Below are 19,472 nucleotides of genomic sequence, written 5' to 3' on the forward strand. Positions count from 1 at the left end.
TCATACGGTTTGCACGAAAATCATTCAATTTGTTTAAATCTGGTCTAAAATGTGTACGGATACGATTGGACGGCCGGCTTACGTATTATTGTTGGTGGACAAATACATTGTCCGTTTCAGAGGTTTGTATTGGAGATGGTTTAGGGGTTTGCATTAGGTATGACTTAGTTGCCGCAGAATCATCTCGCTGTGAATTGACAGATGGGTGACAAAAGGAGAGGAGAATCCTTTTTGAAGAAAGAAAGATAGTGGAAATGAGAATGAGAGGCCATTCATTTCTGCTTGTGCGCGAAGGCAAATAACACGCAACCAAGGGACGCGGCTTCCCTTTTCCTGCTGGTGCGGTTTGCGTTGAAGCTAGGAGAAGAAAAGTGGCACTCACTCATCCCTTTCTTTTTTTCTTTTTTTTTTGCGAGGAAAAGGGGGTTTCATTCATCAAGCAGCAGTCAGATCTGCATTACATAGGTCCGGCACCTCGTCCGGACCGGGTCGAAGCCACACCGCAGTGCGCTTATTTATTCTACCATAGTTCGCTAAATAATGGCTAACAACGTTTTGTTCTCTCCTTACATGCTTGACTAGATATTCCCCACGTTTCTGTAGAAGCCTAGTGATCTCACGAACCATCATCAGGTACTCCGACCTGTTTACTCTACCTTCCTTCACCAGCTTGGCCACATCTAGGCAGTCCGTTTGAACAACAATTGGTAGTGCAGACCATTGGGAGGCTAGGGAAATGCCCTCCATACATGCTGCAAGTTCAGATTCCAGCGGGGACGCACATTGCCGTAACTCTCGGCTGGAAGAGAAGATTATAGCTCCATGTTCGTCTCGAAGAACCATACCCGCCCCAGCACTCCCGTCCTTGCCACAGAAGGAGCCGTCAACGTTAAGCGCTGCCCATCCAGGTGGCGGTGCCTCCTATCCTGGAGCCTGCTCCTTTGCCTGGTACGCATACGATATTGGTTTCCTCCTGACCTGGTGGCCAGTCACCATCTTCCCTTTCACATGATCGCCAAGAGGGTCTGCCTGAAGGGCCAGCAAGGAGCTAATATAGCTAGACAGAAACCTTGTCGAGGCCTCCACTGATGGTGGCCGTTTGTCATGGACGATCTCATTCCTTACGTGCCAGCAGCGCCAAATCGTCATAAGCGTGTACATGCGCTCCTCCTCCGGCAGGTCAGCGAACTCACTCATCCCTTTCACCGCTCCAGCCTCGTTTTCGACAAAGTGAACCGTGTCCCTTCCACTCTCGCTTGAGTCACGTCTTCACCGTCGCGTCGAGGGTCCTTCTCTTCGTTTTCAACGGAGCTTGTAGAGAAGTTCTGGACGGACTTTTCGTCAAGGGTCGTGTAGACCTGGGCACTCCGCGTCCGTTGCCACTTTTATTTTTAGGGTATTTTTTAATCTTTTGCAATTTGCGTGCCTCGTCCATTGCCACTTGGGAAACATCGCCTCGTGTCCACGGCGACGTTGAAACGCCAGAGCTGGCTCCTGTCGGTCAAAAGGAAAGATTCCAAAAGCTGGAGCTAGACTCGGCATTTCAGCGGATTACCACGAGTCTCGTGGCGACGTGCAATGCTCCACAACACCCTATAGTCTATATATATACGCGATGATTTACCAATAGTACCAACGCGGCGACGATCTGACGTGCGGCGTGGAGAATCGAAGTTGATACGGTACCCCATCCGAGAAAAAGGAGGAGAAAACACGGCGAATTTGCATTTACGCCAACCCACGACGCGCTGCCCTTCACCGCCGTTTCTACCGACCGACCCGATCCTCCTGCTGCTCCTCCTGTCCTCCTCCTCCAGATCCCAAATCACCATCGCCGCCTCCCTCCTCCCCTCCCCTCCCTCCCCAGCAAGCAAGCAAGCAAAACCCCCGCCGCCGCCGCCATGCACCCGGCGTCCTCTTCCTCCTCAGCGGCGCACCCGCCGGACGGCGACCGCCCCAACGCCAAGGCCCCGCCGCCGCCCGGCCCGGCCATGGGCTACCCCGCCAACGCCGGGCCCAACCCCGGCAACGCCAGCTCCGCCTACTACGCCGCCGCCCCGCCCCCCGTCGCCAACGGCAACGGCACGGCCGCCTTCGGCGTCGCCTACCCCTACCCGGCCCCGCCCCCGCACCACCACCACCACCACCCGCCCCCGCCCCCGCCCCCGCCCTACCACCACTACCACAACCACCACAACCCCTACCAGGCGGCCCCTCCGCCGCCGCCCACCTGCCTGCGCCGCCTCCTCGCGCTCGTCGTCGCCGCCTTCCTCCTCCTCGGCGCCGGCACCTTCATCGTCTGGCTCCTCCTCCGCCCGCGCGCGCCCGCCTTCTCCCTCTCCGCTCTCACGCTCTCCCGCGTCGCCTACTCCCCGGCCAACTCCTCCCTCTCCGCCGCCTTCGACGCCTCGCTCCTCGCCGACAACCCCAACTCCAAGCTCACCATCTCCTACTCCTCCCTCGTCGCCTACGTCGATCTCGCCCCCTCCTCCCCCATCGCCGTCACCTCCCTCGCGCCCTTCGCGCAGGGGCCCCGGAACACCACCACGCTCGCCTTCCGCCTCGACGTCGACGGGACCTACGTCGGGCCCGACGAGGCCGCGGCGCTCAAGAGCGGGAACGGGGGCACCATGGAGGTCCAGGTGAGGCTCGCGGCCATCGCCGTCTTCGATAGAGGGGGCTGGCGCACCCGCCGGAGGGCCATGAGGGTGCTGTGCGATGGAGTGCCCGTCACATTCCGTGGGAAGAACGCCACCGACGCAAAATTTGATGGCCCGGCACGCCGCTGCCAAGTCGTCTTGTGAAGGTTAGCTGACATGATTCCAGTACCTTTTGTGGTTATGCCTTCAATTTACATTCAGAGTTCCATGTTGTAAAAAAATTGTATGGATTGTAAGAGCGGCAAGGTGTTTATGTCCGTATGTTCTTTCTTGATGTGGTGATTTGCGAGTTTGAAAATATGGTCGTTAGCAGCCTTGATTTTGATTGCCAGATGGAGAGATGGGTCAAATGGTCAACTTGAAGGAGTGTGTGGCTGTGTTCGAGTCTTACTATAGTGTCTAAGTGAATTGTCAACGGGAGTCAGAGAACACACTTTTAATAGAACATCCAAAAATAGTGAAGAGTCCAACTGATGCAGGAGTCGCACATAACCTTCAGCTACTAATAATATCCAAACTTCGGCACTAGGAAATCTGGCAAACTGCAAATGATAATTATATTATTTATTAGTTTCCTTTTTTGTAAATTTTTGTGAGGATATATAAGCAAAACAAAGAAGACGATCAGTTAATAATCCACTATCATCCTTTGATGTTTCAAGAGAAGGAGATTATCTATTATTAAAAATAATACAATCCATCCCCTACCAGGTAATGCGTATGAGCTGGGGACCAACATCCACTCCATTTGGTTTTCTTGTCTCTAAAATACCCATCTGGATCTAAGCTTCTCTGTCATTTTAGAGACAACAACAGCCCTTGTTGTTGTTGTTGTTGTCTCTAAAATGACTGACAAACTTAGGTCCAGATGGGTATAAGCTTGCCAGAATATAACCTCTACTGTCTCATGTTAGATTTTAGCTCTATCTATAGTTTTGGTCCTAGAAGTTGTACATGCATTAAAAAAAAGGACGGCTTCTAGTTGTTTGAGACCTAGATTTACCAAAGTAAAGTTCGCAAGTGTTTTTTGTTGAAATTCCGCATATGGGATTGGGTATAGCAGTAGCAGTGAACTTTTGACTGCTGCAAACCAGAGATAGAACTACATGAAGATTAATCTTAGGCGAGAAGTGTGAATTGTCATACTATACCTGTGATTGAGCTTAGTACTTGCTGTGAGCTTTATATTTTCATATGTAAACCTGTACACTGGCATGTAGCTTCATGGACTGATGTTTGGACTTTGGAGTGCCCCATAGTGGTAGACTGAATTGAAATGTATCAAATGATATGTTTGAGGGTTGCATCCTCAGTTCAGCTCTTGTAACACACCACATCATCCGTAATCTGGAAAACAATGGGAGGCATGGGGCAGGGTCTTGGATCTGACTTATTTTTTGACAGCTCTCACTCTAGTCATATGTTTGTGGATATGAATTTGTTAAGTTCTTGTGTACATTGCGAAATACAAGTGATTTTCTTGTGGCGCTAAAATTGGTACTGAAGAAAGATTTGGCCTTATGCCATAGTTTCATGAGCTTCACTTAAAATTTTGTAGTCATAGAAGGGAATGAGTATAATCTGGCTACAAAGTTGACCTCTGTTACCATTATTGGTATATGGGGAATATGTTCAAATTGTGCCTTGGTGGTCTGTATATTAAAATTTCTTGGAGTTTTTCTGTGTGGCTAATTTCACATGTAATAAGTTTTAAATATCGCCAGATCATTTGTCTTCACACTATGATGACCTGTGAGATCATGGTAGTTGTCCACAAGGGCCTTACATACTGTATAGTTTTAGCTGTGAGTTGGTGTCATAATGTTGCAGATCTACAAAAAAGATTCCAAATGTTTGCATTTCTGCATCTTCCTGGAAATGATTGCATGGCCACTAGACTACATTCTTTAATATATATGTTTACTGCTATTAGGGAACCCCATCAATTATAGTTGGGGCGCTATATTGTAATAGTAGACACATTTTTGTTTCGGTTTTTTTCATGTTTGTTTGCTTGAAAGAGACTCTATTCACATTGTTCTTCTTCTGCATGTTGCCATTAGCATCTTATTATTGTACTCCAGCTGCCTAGAGGGGCACGGCGCATTTCCTTTTTTTGTCCGTGTGCTAGTACTGTTTTCTACTTTGAATATGTTGGTACCACACTTCCTTATCGTCAGCTTTGTCATAGTGTGTTTAATGACTACATAATCATATGCATATATATAGAATATATCAGAACTTTAGTTTATTTTGTCTTCTGAATGTTGTTACACTACTGTAAACCCTAGACTGTGTAGCCGTCTACCGATGTTAAAAATAAGATTGTCAGTTCAGACCGCCTTGTAGTATAATCGAAGTATGATCTTGTCATCCTAGTATTTGTACTCGATTGCACATCCTTTATTGTGTACTGCTAAGGCATATATCATAGTTAACTGTTGGCCCTTATCACTTATCAGGATTGTTCACGGCTGTAACTACTCCAGATGTTGATCTAAGGGACCATCTTCAATAGGTACGAGAAGTTAGCTGATCTTATAAGACGCTGGCCAGACACTGATTCATGAGTAATGGCTGGGTAACTTCAGTTTACCTGCGTGCCCATAGAATCCGTGACCAGGAAGAGTCTGAAATGATGCTTAATTGATAGTATGTGACTTCTTCACCCATCATATCATAGGTTCAAGATGGGTGGACATTGAATATACCGAGTGTGCATGTGGGAAATGCTTGGCAAGAATGATTATCCCTGGTTGTTAATTTCCCCCAAGTGAGAACCTCAATCATGTATGGATCCTTAGGGGGGGCTACATATCATACTCCCTCCGTCCCAAAATAAGTGTCAACTTTGTACTAACTTTAGTACAAAGTTGAGTCACTTATTTTGGGACGGAGGGAGTACTTTAATGTACTTGCGCCTGAAACAGGCTCTAATCACTTATTGTGCTTATATTTGAAGTTCTGTATGTTTAGGATCTCTGTTTGCATTTATAGTTTAGTTAGAAAAAAAAGCCAGAAAATTACGTTTTATTGCTGACATGAGAGTTGCTGTTGGGTGAGATGGGCTGCTCAGTTTTAGCCCCTCTGGCTACAGATCTATGGTCTAACATGGCGGATCGTAATATGGTCTGATGAGCTTCCAGAACATGTTGTAGACTACGTGGTTGTGTAACCATTTCAGTTCATCTGGTCCAAACAAACTTTCCTGTTTGCTTCTGCATTGAAGTCTTGAGTGACAGTAACTCAAGCCAGTGTTTTCTGCATGGATGGAATCCAGTTTGTATGTAGAGAAATGATTGTCAGCGTTGTGTTGTGGTACACGCCGCTGTTAATATGCCGAGTTGAAGGTCTGGCGTTCTTTTGTGAAAATCAGCAGGACCTGCGGATTGAACTTGTATGGGTTTTAAATTGTTAGACAAACAATGCTTCCTGATTTCCCTTCCCTCATAGAACTGGATTAATTTGCAAAACCTGCTTGGATCGATAACATGCCATGCCCGCAAGGACACACCCTGTCACAATCTGAATTTAACAGGAAGTTGGTGTCCACCTTTTTAAAAGGGAAATTAGGTTTGTTCCTGAATACAGCTGTTTACTTAGATGCAGAAGCCAGTTTCTTGTAAGGGCTAGACAATTCTTTGATAGGTTGGTACTGTATCCAGAAGTGGAATATCCTTAAGGGGAATACTACCGTTTTGTGCTTAGCGTAGGTGAACCATCGGCGTAGCAATTTTGTTGTTAAATAGTATGGGCATAACCAAAGTGCAGGCATGCAAGTTCTCTATAGCTTCAGATGGAGGTTGTGTAATCTCCATGAGTTGTAACTCCAATTCCAAGCAGTGTGTTCGCCCCTGTTAACCATGGTTGGTGGATAGCCGTGTCTCCAGTCCTAGTTTTTCCTTTTGCTGAGTGTCGTTGTTAATCATTGTTAGGCGTCAAAAACAGCGCATGAAATGGTTTGGCTCGAGGCATGCCTTTGTGCTCTGTTTGTTGCATGATGTTTGTTGGGTATTCTATATGAAAGAATATTTGGCATCACTGAAGATCCATCCAATAATTATGAGGAGCCAGTCAACATTACTTTTTTTTTTTTTGCGAATAACATTACTAATTGATACAACCTGGTATGAGCCATCGTCTTCCAAGTAGGTCTCGTGGGCTGCCAAGCATGTTCACAAGATAGTGTCCCTGATTTATTTAACTTCCATGTGTCTTTATATACAAACTTATTTGGTTAGACCATTAAAACTCGGACGCGGAGGAATTGATCCCGAGCTCATATGCTCCCGCATGAACAGTAAAATCAAAAAAATATCGAAAAAATCCAAAAAGTTCCAAATTTTTTTGGGAGAAACATTGACAAAAGTTCTAAGTGCCTGCAAAAATTCGTCGTGAAATCACATTCCTAGAAGGCATGGCAAAAAAAAAAAAAAACAGTACTTTGAAAAAGCTACTTTCAAAAGCATTTTGAAGCATTGAATTTGTTTTTTTTGCCACGCCTTACAGGAATGTGATTTCATGATGAATTTTTGCAGTCACTTAGAACTTTTGTCAATGTTTCTCTAAAAAAAAATTGGAATTTTTTGAATTTTTTTATATATATTTTCGATTTTACTGTTCATGTAGGAGCATATGAGCTCGGGATCAAAAGATGACTTTCGACAAAACTCCGCCTATGTTGTCTCAACATAGCCGGTCCAAAGCCCGGGTAAAGGAGGAGGGTTGTGATAGGCTTGGCGAGCCAACGTAAAAACTCAGCCACTCTTATGGAGATGAAACCCAAAAGATTTTCGTTGGGGCGTAACCCTCTCAGCGACGCGCCACATCGGAACCCGGGTGTGGTGGAAAATGGGCAAGGGTCGGGCCGTCACCCCCCAAGTGGCGCGCCGTATCTTGATCCGGATACGGTGGCAAGTGAGCGAGGATCGGGTCGTCGCATCCTTAGTGGCGCGCTACATCGGTGCCCGGATGTAGTGGAAAATGAGCAAGGGTCTTCACATTTGACTCGACGAGTGCGAAGGGTAAGGAAGCTAGCCGAGCCTAGGAGAATTCGCTTAGGTAGCTGGAACGTAGGGTCTCTGACAGGGAAGCTTCGGGAGCTAGTTGATGCAGCGGTGAGGAGAGGGGTTGATATCCTTTGCGTCCAAGAAACCAAATGAAGAGGACAGAAGGCGAAGGAGGTGGACGATACCGGCTTCAAGCTGTGGTACACGGGGACGGCTGCAAACAGAAATGGCGTAGGCATCTTGATCAACAAGAGCCTCAAGTATGGAGTGGTAGACGTCAAGAGACGTGGGGACCGGATTATCCTGGTCAAGCTGGTAGTTGAGGACTTGGTTCTCAATGTTATCAGCGCGTATGCCCCGCAAGTAGGCCACAATGAGAACACCAAGAGGGAGTTCTGGGAAGGCCTGGAAGACATGGTTAGGAGTGTACCGATTGGTGAGAAGCTCTTCATAGGAGGAGACCTCAATGGCCACGTGGGTACATCTAACACAGGTTTTGAAGGGGCGCATGGGGGCTTTGGTTATGGCATCAGGAATCAAGAAGGAGAAGATGTCTTAAGCTTTGCTCTAGCCTACAACATGATTGTAGCTAACACCCTCTTTAGAAAGAGAATCACATCTGGTGACTTTTAGTAGTGGCCAACACTCTAGCCAGATTTATTTCATCCTCTCGAGAAGAGAAGATAGGCGTGCGTGCCTAGACTGTAAGGTGATACCTGGAGAGAATGTTGTACCCCAGCATAAGCTGGTGGTTGCTGACTTCCGCTTTCGGATTCGTGTCCAGCGGGATAAGCGTGCCAAAGTTGCTAGAACGAAGTGGTGGAAACTCAAGGGGGAGGTAGCTCAGGTGTTCAAGGAGAGGGTCATTAAGGAGGGCCCTTGGGAGGAAGGAGGGGATGCGGACAATGTGTGGATGAAGATGGCGACTTGCATTCGTAAGGTGGCCTCGGAGGAGTTTGGAGTGTCCAGGGGAAGGAGAAGCGAAGATAAGGATACCTGGTGGTGGAATGATGATGTCCAAAAGGCGATTAAAGAGAAGAAAGATTGCTTCAGACGCCTATACCTGGATAGGAGTGCAGACAACATAGAGAAGTACAAGATGGCGAAGAAGGCCGCAAAGCGAGCTGTTGGTGAAGCAAGGGGTCGGGCATATGAGGACCTCTACCAACGGTTAGGCACGAAGGAAGGTGAAAGGGACATCTATAAGATGGCCAAGATCCGAGAGAGGAAGACAAGGAATATTGGCCAAGTCAAATGCATCAAGGACGGAGCAGGCCAACTCTTGGTGAAGGACGAGGAGATTAAGCATAGATGGCGGGAGTACTTCGACAAGCTGTTCAATGGGGAGAATGAGAGTTCTACCATTGAACTGGACGACTCCTTTGATGAGACCAGCATGCGTTTTGTGTGGCGAATCCAGGAGTCTGAGGTGAAGGAGGCTTTAAAAAGGATGAAAGGAGGCAAGGCGATGGGCCCTGATTGTATCCCCATTGAGGTGTGGAAAGGTCTCGGGGACATAGCGATAGTATGGCTAACCAATCTTTTCAACCTCATTTTTCGGGCAAACAAGATGCCAGAAGAATGGAGACGGAGTATATTAGTACCAATCTTCAAGAACAAGGGAGATGTTCAGAGTTGTACTAATTACCGTGGAATTAAGCTGATGAGCCATACAATGAAGCTATGGGAGAGAGTCATTGAGCACCGCTTAAGAAGAATGACAAGCGTGACCAAAAATCAGTTTGGTTTCATGCCTGGGAGGTCGACCATGGAAGCCAATTTTTTGGTACGACAACTTATGGAGAGATATAGGGAGCAAAAGAGGGACTTGCATATGGTGTTCATTGACTTGGAGAAGGCCTATGATAAGATACCGCGGAATGTCATGTGGTGGGCCTTGGAGAAACACAAAGTCCCAGCAAAGTACATTACCCTCATCAAGGACATGTACGATAACGTTGTGACAAGTGTTCGAACAAGTGATGTCGACACCGATGACTTCCCGGTTAAGATAGGACTACATCAGGGGTCAGCTTTGAGCCCTTATCTTTTTGCATTGGTGATGGATGAGGTCACAAGGGATATACAAGGAGATATCCCATGGTGTATGCTCTTTGCAGATGATGTGGTGCTAGTTGACGATAGTCGGACGGGGGTAAATAGGAAGTTAGAGTTATGGAGACAAACCTTGGAATCGAAAGGGTTTAGGCTTAGTAGAACTAAAACCGAGTACATGATGTGCGGTTTCAGTACTACTAGGTGTGAGGAGGAGGAGGTTAGCCTTGACGGCCGGGTGGTACCTCGGAAGGACACCTTTCGGTATTTGGGGTCAATGTTGCAGGAGGATGGGGGTATTGATGAAGATGTGAACCATCGAATCAAAGCCGGATGGATGAAGTGGCGCCAAGCTTCTGGCATTCTCTGTGACAAGAGAGTGCCACAAAAGCTAAAAGGCAAGTTCTACAGGACGGCGGTTCGACCCGTAATGTTGTATGGCGCGGAGTGTTGGCCGACTAAAAGGCGACATGTTCAACAGTTAGGTGTGGCGGAGATGCGTATGTTGAGATGGATGTGTGGCCACACGAGGAAGGATCGAGTCCGGAATGATGATATACGAGATAGAGTTGGGGTAGCACCAATTGAGGAGAAGCTTGTCCAACATCGTCTGAGATGGTTTGGGCATATTCAGCGCAGGCCTCCAGAAGTTCCAGTGCATAGCGGACGGCTAAAGCGTGCGGAGAATGTCAAGAGAGGGCGGGGTAGACCGAATTTTGACATGAAAGGAGTCCGTTAAGAGAGACCTGAAGGATTGGAGTATCATCAAAGAGCTAGCTATGGACAGGGGTGCGTGGAAGCTTGCTATCTATGTGCCAGAGCCATGAGTTGGTTGCGAGATCTTATGGGTTTCACCTCTAGCCTACCCCAATTTGTTTGGGACTAAAGGCTTTGTTGTTGTTGTTGTTTGTTGTAGGTATGTGCAACAAGATGCTGCGCAGCATTACCCCACTCCTGATACAAGGAGGTATTTTTTGTTTTGAGAAATCCAAAGAAAAAAGATTTTGAATCTGCCTTTTCCTTCTTTCCATTAAAGGAATAACTCCCCTCAAACAAAATATAATTATCAAGAATGAAATGCTTGTTAGGCAGCGCAGCGCCCGACCCGGCCCGCTTCGTATTCAAGATTGGGCAAATCTAGTTCTAGCCTGCAGTTGTGTTAGCTTAATTTGTGCTAACCCAGCACTCTGGCGAGCCTATGCGGGACGTCACTCTGCACCCTATAAGCATTACCAGGGCCACACCGCATCTCTATCGTCTTTAGGTTTTCGTTATCTTTAGGGATCCACCGTGTTTAGGTATAATGGTAATTGAATGGTCGATCATCATTGCACTTGCAGAATACAAGCTTTAATTTCTTCCCAAGTGGTCGACTTCCATTAGCTCAGCTTTGCTTTGGATGGTGGTGGCCATGTACGCAACGCAAGTGACAGGATATGGAGGGCAATGCCGACCTCGGTTGGTTGTTGGGTGGTCTATTGTGAAGTGAAGTGGACCGGAGAGGAGAGGAGGATACCTGACCTAATGTAATGCAATGTGGGGGTGGTTCATTAGAATCTTGCCTACTCGCGGGCGGGGTCCCGGGACTCCTACTCCCCTGTTCAGAAGATTTGCTTGTGTCGGATTAGTATGGCTTTAGCAAAGGGACAATGGACGATCACGGAGGTTTTCGCCGGTGCTACCCTGATAGGATTACATAGAGGGGGTTGGTTGGAGTTGGAGTTGCCCAGGGGCAGAGGGGGAGGATCATCTTATCTCCGGTCTCAATGGGGGCCATAAGATTTGCATATGTCCCTGCACAACTTCTTTCGACCTCTCCCTATTATTTTCTTATTTATTACTTCTTTCGATGACTACCAGACAAATCTTATACGTATAAAGAGTGGTACAAGTGACCGGAGCCCGGAGGGAGTACAAACAATTGATGTGTCATGGAACGTCCATTGGTTGTAGGACTGGTACCTGAGTTGCATGGCCATGGTTTTACGTCGAAACTGCTCTGCATACGATTCATTTTCATCATACATCGGGTACGAACCGACTGCAAGTGCTATGGCCCATAAACTGAATCATCAACGATTTGTCTCTAACCGTAAGTGTTGGACGTGGTTGCTTTCTGTGTTACTGTAGTATATCTTGCTTCTGTTTTGAGTCTTGTGGCCTGCCTGTAGTAGGAAGGCAAGGTGAAGTCTGGGTCAAACGGAACGGGTCTCGCGTTACCTAGGTTAGTGAAAGGTGATTGCAACAGTGAAGAGACTAGTGGTAGATGCCTGTATTATCCGGGGTTGACGCGCATTCGCCGTCGAGCGTTTCCTTTTCTCTGCGAAGGCGACGGCCACGAGGAAGGAGAGGTCCTTCTCATCTTTTCTCATCCATCGGTGCGCCACGACTTACATGCCAACACAAAGGTCGCGTCCAGAGTCTCTCTCTCTCTCTCTCTTTCACATCGAAGGTCCTGTTGCCAATCACAAAGAAAAGAAAAGAAAAAAAAAAGAGTTGAAGAAAGTCGACAGTACTGCTATTTTGGGAGTGAATTGCAAAAAACATCGACATTGAAGGCTATGTTCGCAGGAACCACAATTCTACGGGGTTGTGCCCAAAACCACTAATTTCCAGCCTAATTATTTGCAAAAAACACTAGTTGTCCGTTTTGCTCGTTGTAAACCCGATTATGACAGATGGGTCCCGCTAAATAGGGTGACGTGGCATGATATAACAGATCACGAATAGACACAATATCATGGACTAAACTGTAAAATGACGAGGATAAGGTCTGGTCCTGGACAAGATCTGGTCCGCGTCCCCGGCTCACCGCCGCCTTGCCTTGCTCGCGACCCCGCCGGCCGCCGCCTCGCCGCCAGCCACCGAAGGAGTCCGGCGCCCCTGCCATGTCCTTTCTCCTCCTCCTCCCTCCTCTCTCTCTCTCTCTTCCCTCGCCTCGCCCGCACCCGCTCCTCCCTCGCCTCGCCCACGACCCCGTCGGCTCACCGGAGGCGGAGAAGATGACAAGGGCTCCTACGATTGAGGCTCTCCCACTTCTATTTGGCGACCTCATACATCCCCGCATCCATGGCGTGCACTAAGCGCAGGAGGACGGAGGCGTCCATGGCGCTAGCCCCTGCCCCCCTCGAGCCGATGCCACTATGCGCCATGGCCGCAAGCTCGGCCAACCTCCTGCACCACGGCCTCGTACGCCCATGGTCGCGGCCTCGCTTGCGCACGCAAGTGCAGCCCACGCGCATCTTCCTTCGTCCGCCGCTCCCCCGTGCCCGACCGTGCTCCGGGCGAGCACCTGCCGCGCCCTGGCCCTCTCCTGTGCGTGCCACCACGTGTTGACCAGCCCTGGGCCACTGCCAGGTGGGCCGATTGCTCACCGTCCATCAACGGTGGCGGCCCGGAGAGGGAGTGGCCGGCGGCGTCCACCACCGAGGTGGGAGAGGAAGGTCACGGAGGACCCGATTGCTTTTTTTAGGTGTCTTTTTGCAAATCACAAATGTATCAGGGTGTACTTGGCTTTTTTCTTTGTCACATCACCCTGTTCATCGGGACCCACCTGTCATAATAGGGTTTAAAACGAGCAAACTGAGCGACTAGTGTTTTTTGCAAAAAATTAGGCTGGGAATTAGTGGTTTTGGGCACAAACCCGTAGAATTGTGGTTCCTGCAAACCTAGCCTTCAATGTCGATGTTTTCTGCAATTCACTCGCTATTTTGGTCCCTGGATTTGGTCTAGCGTCGCGATTAGTTAGTGGCCACTGCAGGTACGTAGCAGGACGAATGAATGAACGAACGAACGAACGATCCACGACGCCAGCCAGCCGTGGCTCTCACGCAGCGTAGGAGCCGGGAGGAATCAAGTGTGCAGTCCAAGCCCTGAAAAGGTGGAGCCGACGGATCGAGCGCGGCACTTTCCTTGTAACCACCACCACGTCCACCGCCATGTAGTACTCCACACCACGAGACGGCCGGTGCCGCGTCGAGTCCATACCAAGATACGAGTAGGTTGTAGAACCGCGTGATGAACGGACGGTACGGCGCGACGCCGCCTACCGTGTGGAAGAAAATTGGGTAAGCAACCTGCACATGGCGGCGAAGCTTCCATGCCTCCCGATCGGGCCCGGGCTTTCCCAATACGTCTGGGCAGGCGGCCGGTAGGTACGTACGTACCCTTTCGGCACCGCACCACCCCCCGCCACGCCACCCATACTGGCCGTGCTATGTTTGCCCAGGGAGGAGTAAATTGTGTTCTAAAGCCATGTGACCGGAGACAACGAAGTTAATTTTAAACCCGTTGTGAAGGGACTTCGGACTCCATCTGTTGGTTGGGACGTACGCATGTGTACCTCCCTCCCGTACCACCGTTCTTCCAATGCGCGTGTCCGTGGAAGAAGCTGCGACACGTGCTTCCGCCGCATGGCTCGCACTCGGCTCAGCCCAGGATGATGGGTGCCAGTCGTATTGCGGCTACAGATGCTTCTAGCCATACGCTTAGTTGCAGATTATATTTGAGTAATCATCCACGTACACTTCCTCTCTCTCCGGTCCTTCCCTTCGTTTCAGTTTACTCTGCGTATTAGCTTGGATGGTGTACATGTCGATATATTTTTCTACAAACTTAATAAAAACGGAGAGAGTTGTGCAGAGAGTCCATGATCAGTGCCAGCTGTTGCTTCTTATGTGTCCATGCATGCGGCACATGGCGGTGACGAGCCAGGCCGAGCCGGTCTTCTGACCGACCGAGGACCGCCTGCCAGGCCGGGCCCAGTACGCGCTGCGTGTCTGTCGGCCGCCCAGACCAACGCAACGGCTTTCCTCAGACAACAGGGGCAGGCGCTCCACGTGACGCGCCATTGCTCTGCTGCTGCCTATGTCTCTGGCTGTAGCCAGGGCCCTCCTATGCCTCTGCTGCCACCGAGATGCCCGATGGACGGGCGCACACGTCATTGGTGCCCTCGTCTTGTGGGTGTGATGCACATTGAGGAGTAAAAACGTGTGTGCTCTTTGGATAAAAAAACCATGAATATATAGAAAGTTAGAGTAAATTCGACAAAAAGAATACACATACAGTGATTCGGGTCACAGAACCCACAACTTACCGAGAAATTCCTACAACTAAAAAGACTACAAAGAAATTTCTCAATTATCTTTTTTGTGATGTCTTTTTTTGCAGCACGAAATATTGTCAGGACTTCCGTAAAGAGAATGCGGTCAAACCGAAGCGCCGACACCGTCACTTGTACACATGCACGAACTTGAATACTTCCGTAAGTTTCAAAAACCATGTCAGAGTCGCCCATCCAAAAGGATAGAATGTCGTGATCGTTGAAATCGTACTTGGGTTGGGGAATATCCCATAGAGATACAAGTCGCCCAACAACAATATCTTCACGAAATGCCAAAGGGCTTCCAAGTCACAACAAATCGCACCAGAAAACATTGACACATATTCATTGTATCCATATTTGAGTTTTGCTCAACTAAAAGCCTAACCGCTAGCAAAATGTTATACTATATGGCACTCCTTCCGTCCCATAATGTAAGACATTTTTTAACACTACACTAGTGTCAAAAAACGTCTTACATTATAGGACGAAGGGAGTAGCATTTTCCCCCACAGCAAAAGGTATCCGAATTAATATGTACGATTGATGCATATCGTAGCTATTTTATACCATTGGTGCATCGGTTCATCTGAGCTAAATTTCTTTTTCTCTGCTATTATACTATATCGTATTGTCTATACTCTACCCCTTCGTTCAAAACCTTGAGTGAGGGAGAATGATGGATCACATTCACCACATACTATGGTGAATTAGGTTTTGCATGTTGCATAGATGTTTCAAACACCCATAGCCCGAAACAAAACCCCGATAAATTCAAACTTGGGCATGGAAGTTCAAATGTTAATCCGTGTGCTTCTTTATATAAAAAAACCAAACCTATCGTTGACTAAGTGTCATTCAAACTTGAGGGCCTATTAAATTCTAAGAATTCTTTTTTTTTGCGGGAAAATTCTAAGAATTCTAAAAACACAATAAGAGAAAAAGAACTATGATTGTGACCCAAGTTATCTTGAATCATTTTCCTTGTTGGCCGGGAAGTTTATTGAATCCGATAGTATTGTAACGATGTTTCATTTCTTTAAGTAAAATCATTGGTATATTTTCATTGTAATTTGTTAGTGCAAAATAAATAAATTTCCGTGTCATATAGGTTTGCAAAATAGAAGAATCCAAATAGCAAAGTTTGTAAGAATTACAAACTTCCCAAAATTACTCTAGGTTCTGGGAGGCCACAAGAGAGCTGCTCTGTCCCGGCCTTTATTGGTCGGGCTTGGCGACAACAATATTGCGTCATTATCTTGTTCAAGGCGTTGTCTAATTGTTGTGCTGCTGGTTTTCTTTGGCCGGTCAGCAAGCAATCAAGATGAAAATCCTTGTCCATGCCGTCTTCGTCCGAACGTGGCGACGATGGTGTGAGGACGGTTATTTCTTTTTGAAGGCGTTGCCGCAGAAGAAGTCGACTTAGTATTAGGTGTTTCTCTCATATCTTGTAACATTTTTTATCATGGTTCACTTTGTTTTGCACTCTACTTAATAATTACTCCCTCTTACATTACTTTACAGAGGGAGTAATAAATATAGATGTGTGCATTTTTTTGGGGGGAATAGATGTGTGCATTTGTCACATTGAGCGAGGCCGGATGTTTCAATCTCCTTTGAGAAAAAGAAACTGCTTTGTATGGCACTCCCTCCATGGCCGGATGTTATTGCCATGGACGTTCTAACGGCTATCATTAGCAAGGCGCATGAGGCCAGAGTACTTAGTACCATCAATGGATGTAGCCTTATCCAGCGCTTGTCCTTGTACGCTGATGATGTGGTGCTCTCAATAAAACCAACATGGTCTGATCTTATGTTCGTCAAGGAAATTCTCACCATCTTCGGTGTGGCGTCAGGGCTCAAAGTCAATTATACCAAATCTGCGGCAATCATGATTAGGGCCGAGAGTGAGGATGAGGAGCTTGTCAAGTCTGCACTGCCATGGAAGATTGACACCTTTCCGTGCAAATACCTTGGGCTACAGCTAAGCATTAGGCAGCTCAAAAGATCCGAGTGGCAGCCGATAGTGGATACAACTCTGCACATTTTGCCAGGATGGCAAAGGGGCCTTGTGACGAGGCCTGGGAGACTCATCCTTGTCAATCAAGTCATGAGAGCGCGAGCCACTCATCACCTCATGATCGCGGAGGCACCAAAATGGGCACTGGAAAGAGTGGACAAAGGCTGCCGTGCATTTTTCTGGGCTGGAACAGAGGCGGTGAATGGGGGCAAATGTGTTGTCTCCTGGACTAGGGTGTGCAGGCCTAAGCACATGGGTGGGCTGGGAGTCATTGACCTATACAAGCACGACATCACATTAAGACTAAGATGGGAATGGCTCCGACGCACGGATGTCACTAGACCTTGGCAAGGGCTCAACTTGACCGCGGACAAAAAGGTGGACCAAGCGTTTGGGAGCCTGGTTAAATGGAAAGTTGGCTCAGGAGGCAAGACCTTGTTCTGGAAAGACCGATGGATACACGGTGCAGCTATCAAAGATATTGCCCCATTACTTGTGGCAAAGGTGCGGACGCAAGTGGCAAACAGGAGACTTGTACGGGACGCGATGGACATGCATACATGGATGGATGACGTTGTAGGAGACCTCTGCACGGAGGGCCTCGCCCAATTCATTGGACTCTGGGAGATCCTCTTGGAAGTTCAACTAGACGCTCAAGTTGAGGACTGCCCCGTCTGGGCTTGGAACACGACCGGTGTTTACACAGCTTCTTCTGCGTACAAGATGTTGTGTGAGGGAGGAGTTAGATTCCACTCCTTCGGGGCCATCTGGAAGTGTTGGGCACCCCTTGCGTGCAAGATCTTCATGTGGCTGGCTGTGCAATACCGACTGTGGACATCGGATAGGAGAGCTAGGCACGGTTTGCAAGATCAAACATCAAAATGCTATTTGTGCGACCAGGAGGAGGATACGGTGGACCATATTTTGCTGCAGTGTGTGTTCTCGCGGCAAGTGGTTCCGCTGCATCACTAGAATGGGATTGACGGCGGATCTAAGTCCATCTAACGACTCAAGATTGGTGCAGTGGTGGATGGAAGCTAGGAAAAGAATAGATAAGCAATCTCGGAAAGGCTTTGACACTTTCGTGATGCTAATCTGTTGACGCTATGGAAGCAAAGGAACGCGAGAGTATTTGGCACGGGCATGATCAAGAGCGAGTGGGATACGGTGGACATGATCTTTGATGATCTGAGGACCTGGGCCAGAGCAGGAGCATTCGGAGGTCACCTATTATTAGAGTAGTCGAGTAGAGCTAGGGAGTGGTGTGGAGGCTTGGTTAGGGTCGACTTGTGACACGTAACTAGCGCATATGTAATCTTTTGTACATAATTTTCTCTCTTCTATAAAGCTAAAGTACGCCATTGGCGTACCCTCGAAAAAAACATGATCACCTCACACAATCTCTGCCCCACACAAACATGAAAATAAAACGCCATGACCCACCAAAGAACCATGACGCAATTTGATTTATTTTATTTCGGAAATCACGACTGAATTCGGAGAGCCCGATTTATTCACGCCACTGGAGCCGAGCGGCCACCCCAGTCTTTCAACCAGACACCGCCCCTCTTCTCCTCTGCTCTCCTCTCCTCTCCTCTCCCACACGCGTCCTAAAGCAAGCAAGCTCGGACGCCATGAGCAAGGACTGCGGCAACCACGGCGAGGACGACATCCGGCGCACGTGCCGGCGCTTCCTGGCCTTCCTCTTCTTCCTGGCCCTGGTGGTGGCCGTCATCGCCCTCATCGTCTACCTCGTCCTCCGCCCCACGCACCCGCGCTTCTACCTCCAGGACGCCTCGCTCCGGCAGCTGGACGTGCTCTCCGCCAACGCCTCCGCCGCCGCGGGCGTGCTCTCCACCGTGCTCCAGGTCACCGTCGCCTCCCGCAACCCCAACGACCGCGTCGGCGTCTACTACGACCGCCTCGACGTCTACGCCTCCTACAAGTACCAGCAGATCACGCTGGCCTCCGCGCTCCCGCCGGTGTACCAGGGCCACGGCGACGTGGAGGTCTGGTCCCCGGTGCTCTCCGGCCCGAACGTCCCCTTCGCGCCCTACCTCGCCGACGCGCTCGCCAAGGACGTCCAGGCCGGGTACCTCATCCTCCAGGTCAAGATCGACGGCCGCGTCCGGTGGAAGGTGGGCAGCTGGATCTCCGGCCACTACCACATCTTCGCGACCTGCCCCGCCTTCCTCGTCGGCGCCGGCGGCAACGGCGCGCCGGGGGCCAGTGGGCTCAGGTTCCAGACCGCCACCTACTGCCACGTCGAGGTCTAGCCGCCGAACCGCACGTGCTCTGCTTCTTCTTCTTCATCATCTTCCTCTGCTCCGTCGGCGGCGGCGAGGTAGGTTTCTTGCGGGTGGCGCGCGCGCGTGCGCGTAGCCAAGAGGATCATCAAGGCTCAAGGCCAAGGGGGGTGGTACATGGTGGTAATAAGACTTAGCGTCGAGGGGTATAGGTGTAAAAAGGAAAAGAGAATTTAGTGTTGGTTACTCCTACTACTAAATTGCGTTTTGTTCGTGTTTAATTGTTGGTGAAGTATTTATTCCACGTTTAATTGTCAATATATATGAACTTGTCGTTACGATGGAATTAAAGTGAAATGGTTAATGCTGGGGTTACAAGTA

At 48.7% G+C, this 19,472-nt stretch overlaps 2 protein-coding genes across 2 annotated transcripts; both read left to right on the forward strand.

Moving 5' to 3' along the window:
* The first annotated feature begins 1,640 nt into the window (after positions 1-1,640).
* Positions 1,641-5,640, forward strand: LOC123096442 (NDR1/HIN1-like protein 10). Its single transcript, XM_044518187.1, has 2 exons — positions 1,641-2,806; positions 5,123-5,640. The coding sequence occupies exon 1, from the start codon at positions 1,902-1,904 to the stop codon at positions 2,802-2,804; it is 903 nt and encodes a 300-aa protein (XP_044374122.1). The 5' UTR covers positions 1,641-1,901; the 3' UTR covers positions 2,805-2,806; positions 5,123-5,640.
* A 12,724-nt stretch (positions 5,641-18,364) lies between these two features.
* LOC123096444 (NDR1/HIN1-like protein 1) lies at positions 18,365-19,472 on the forward strand. Its single transcript, XM_044518189.1, has one exon. The coding sequence runs from the start codon at positions 18,480-18,482 to the stop codon at positions 19,119-19,121; it is 642 nt and encodes a 213-aa protein (XP_044374124.1). The 5' UTR covers positions 18,365-18,479; the 3' UTR covers positions 19,122-19,472.

The sequence above is a fragment of the Triticum aestivum genome, chromosome 4D (genome assembly GCF_018294505.1).
Source record: "Triticum aestivum cultivar Chinese Spring chromosome 4D, IWGSC CS RefSeq v2.1, whole genome shotgun sequence".
NCBI classification, from domain to species: domain Eukaryota; kingdom Viridiplantae; phylum Streptophyta; class Magnoliopsida; order Poales; family Poaceae; genus Triticum; species Triticum aestivum.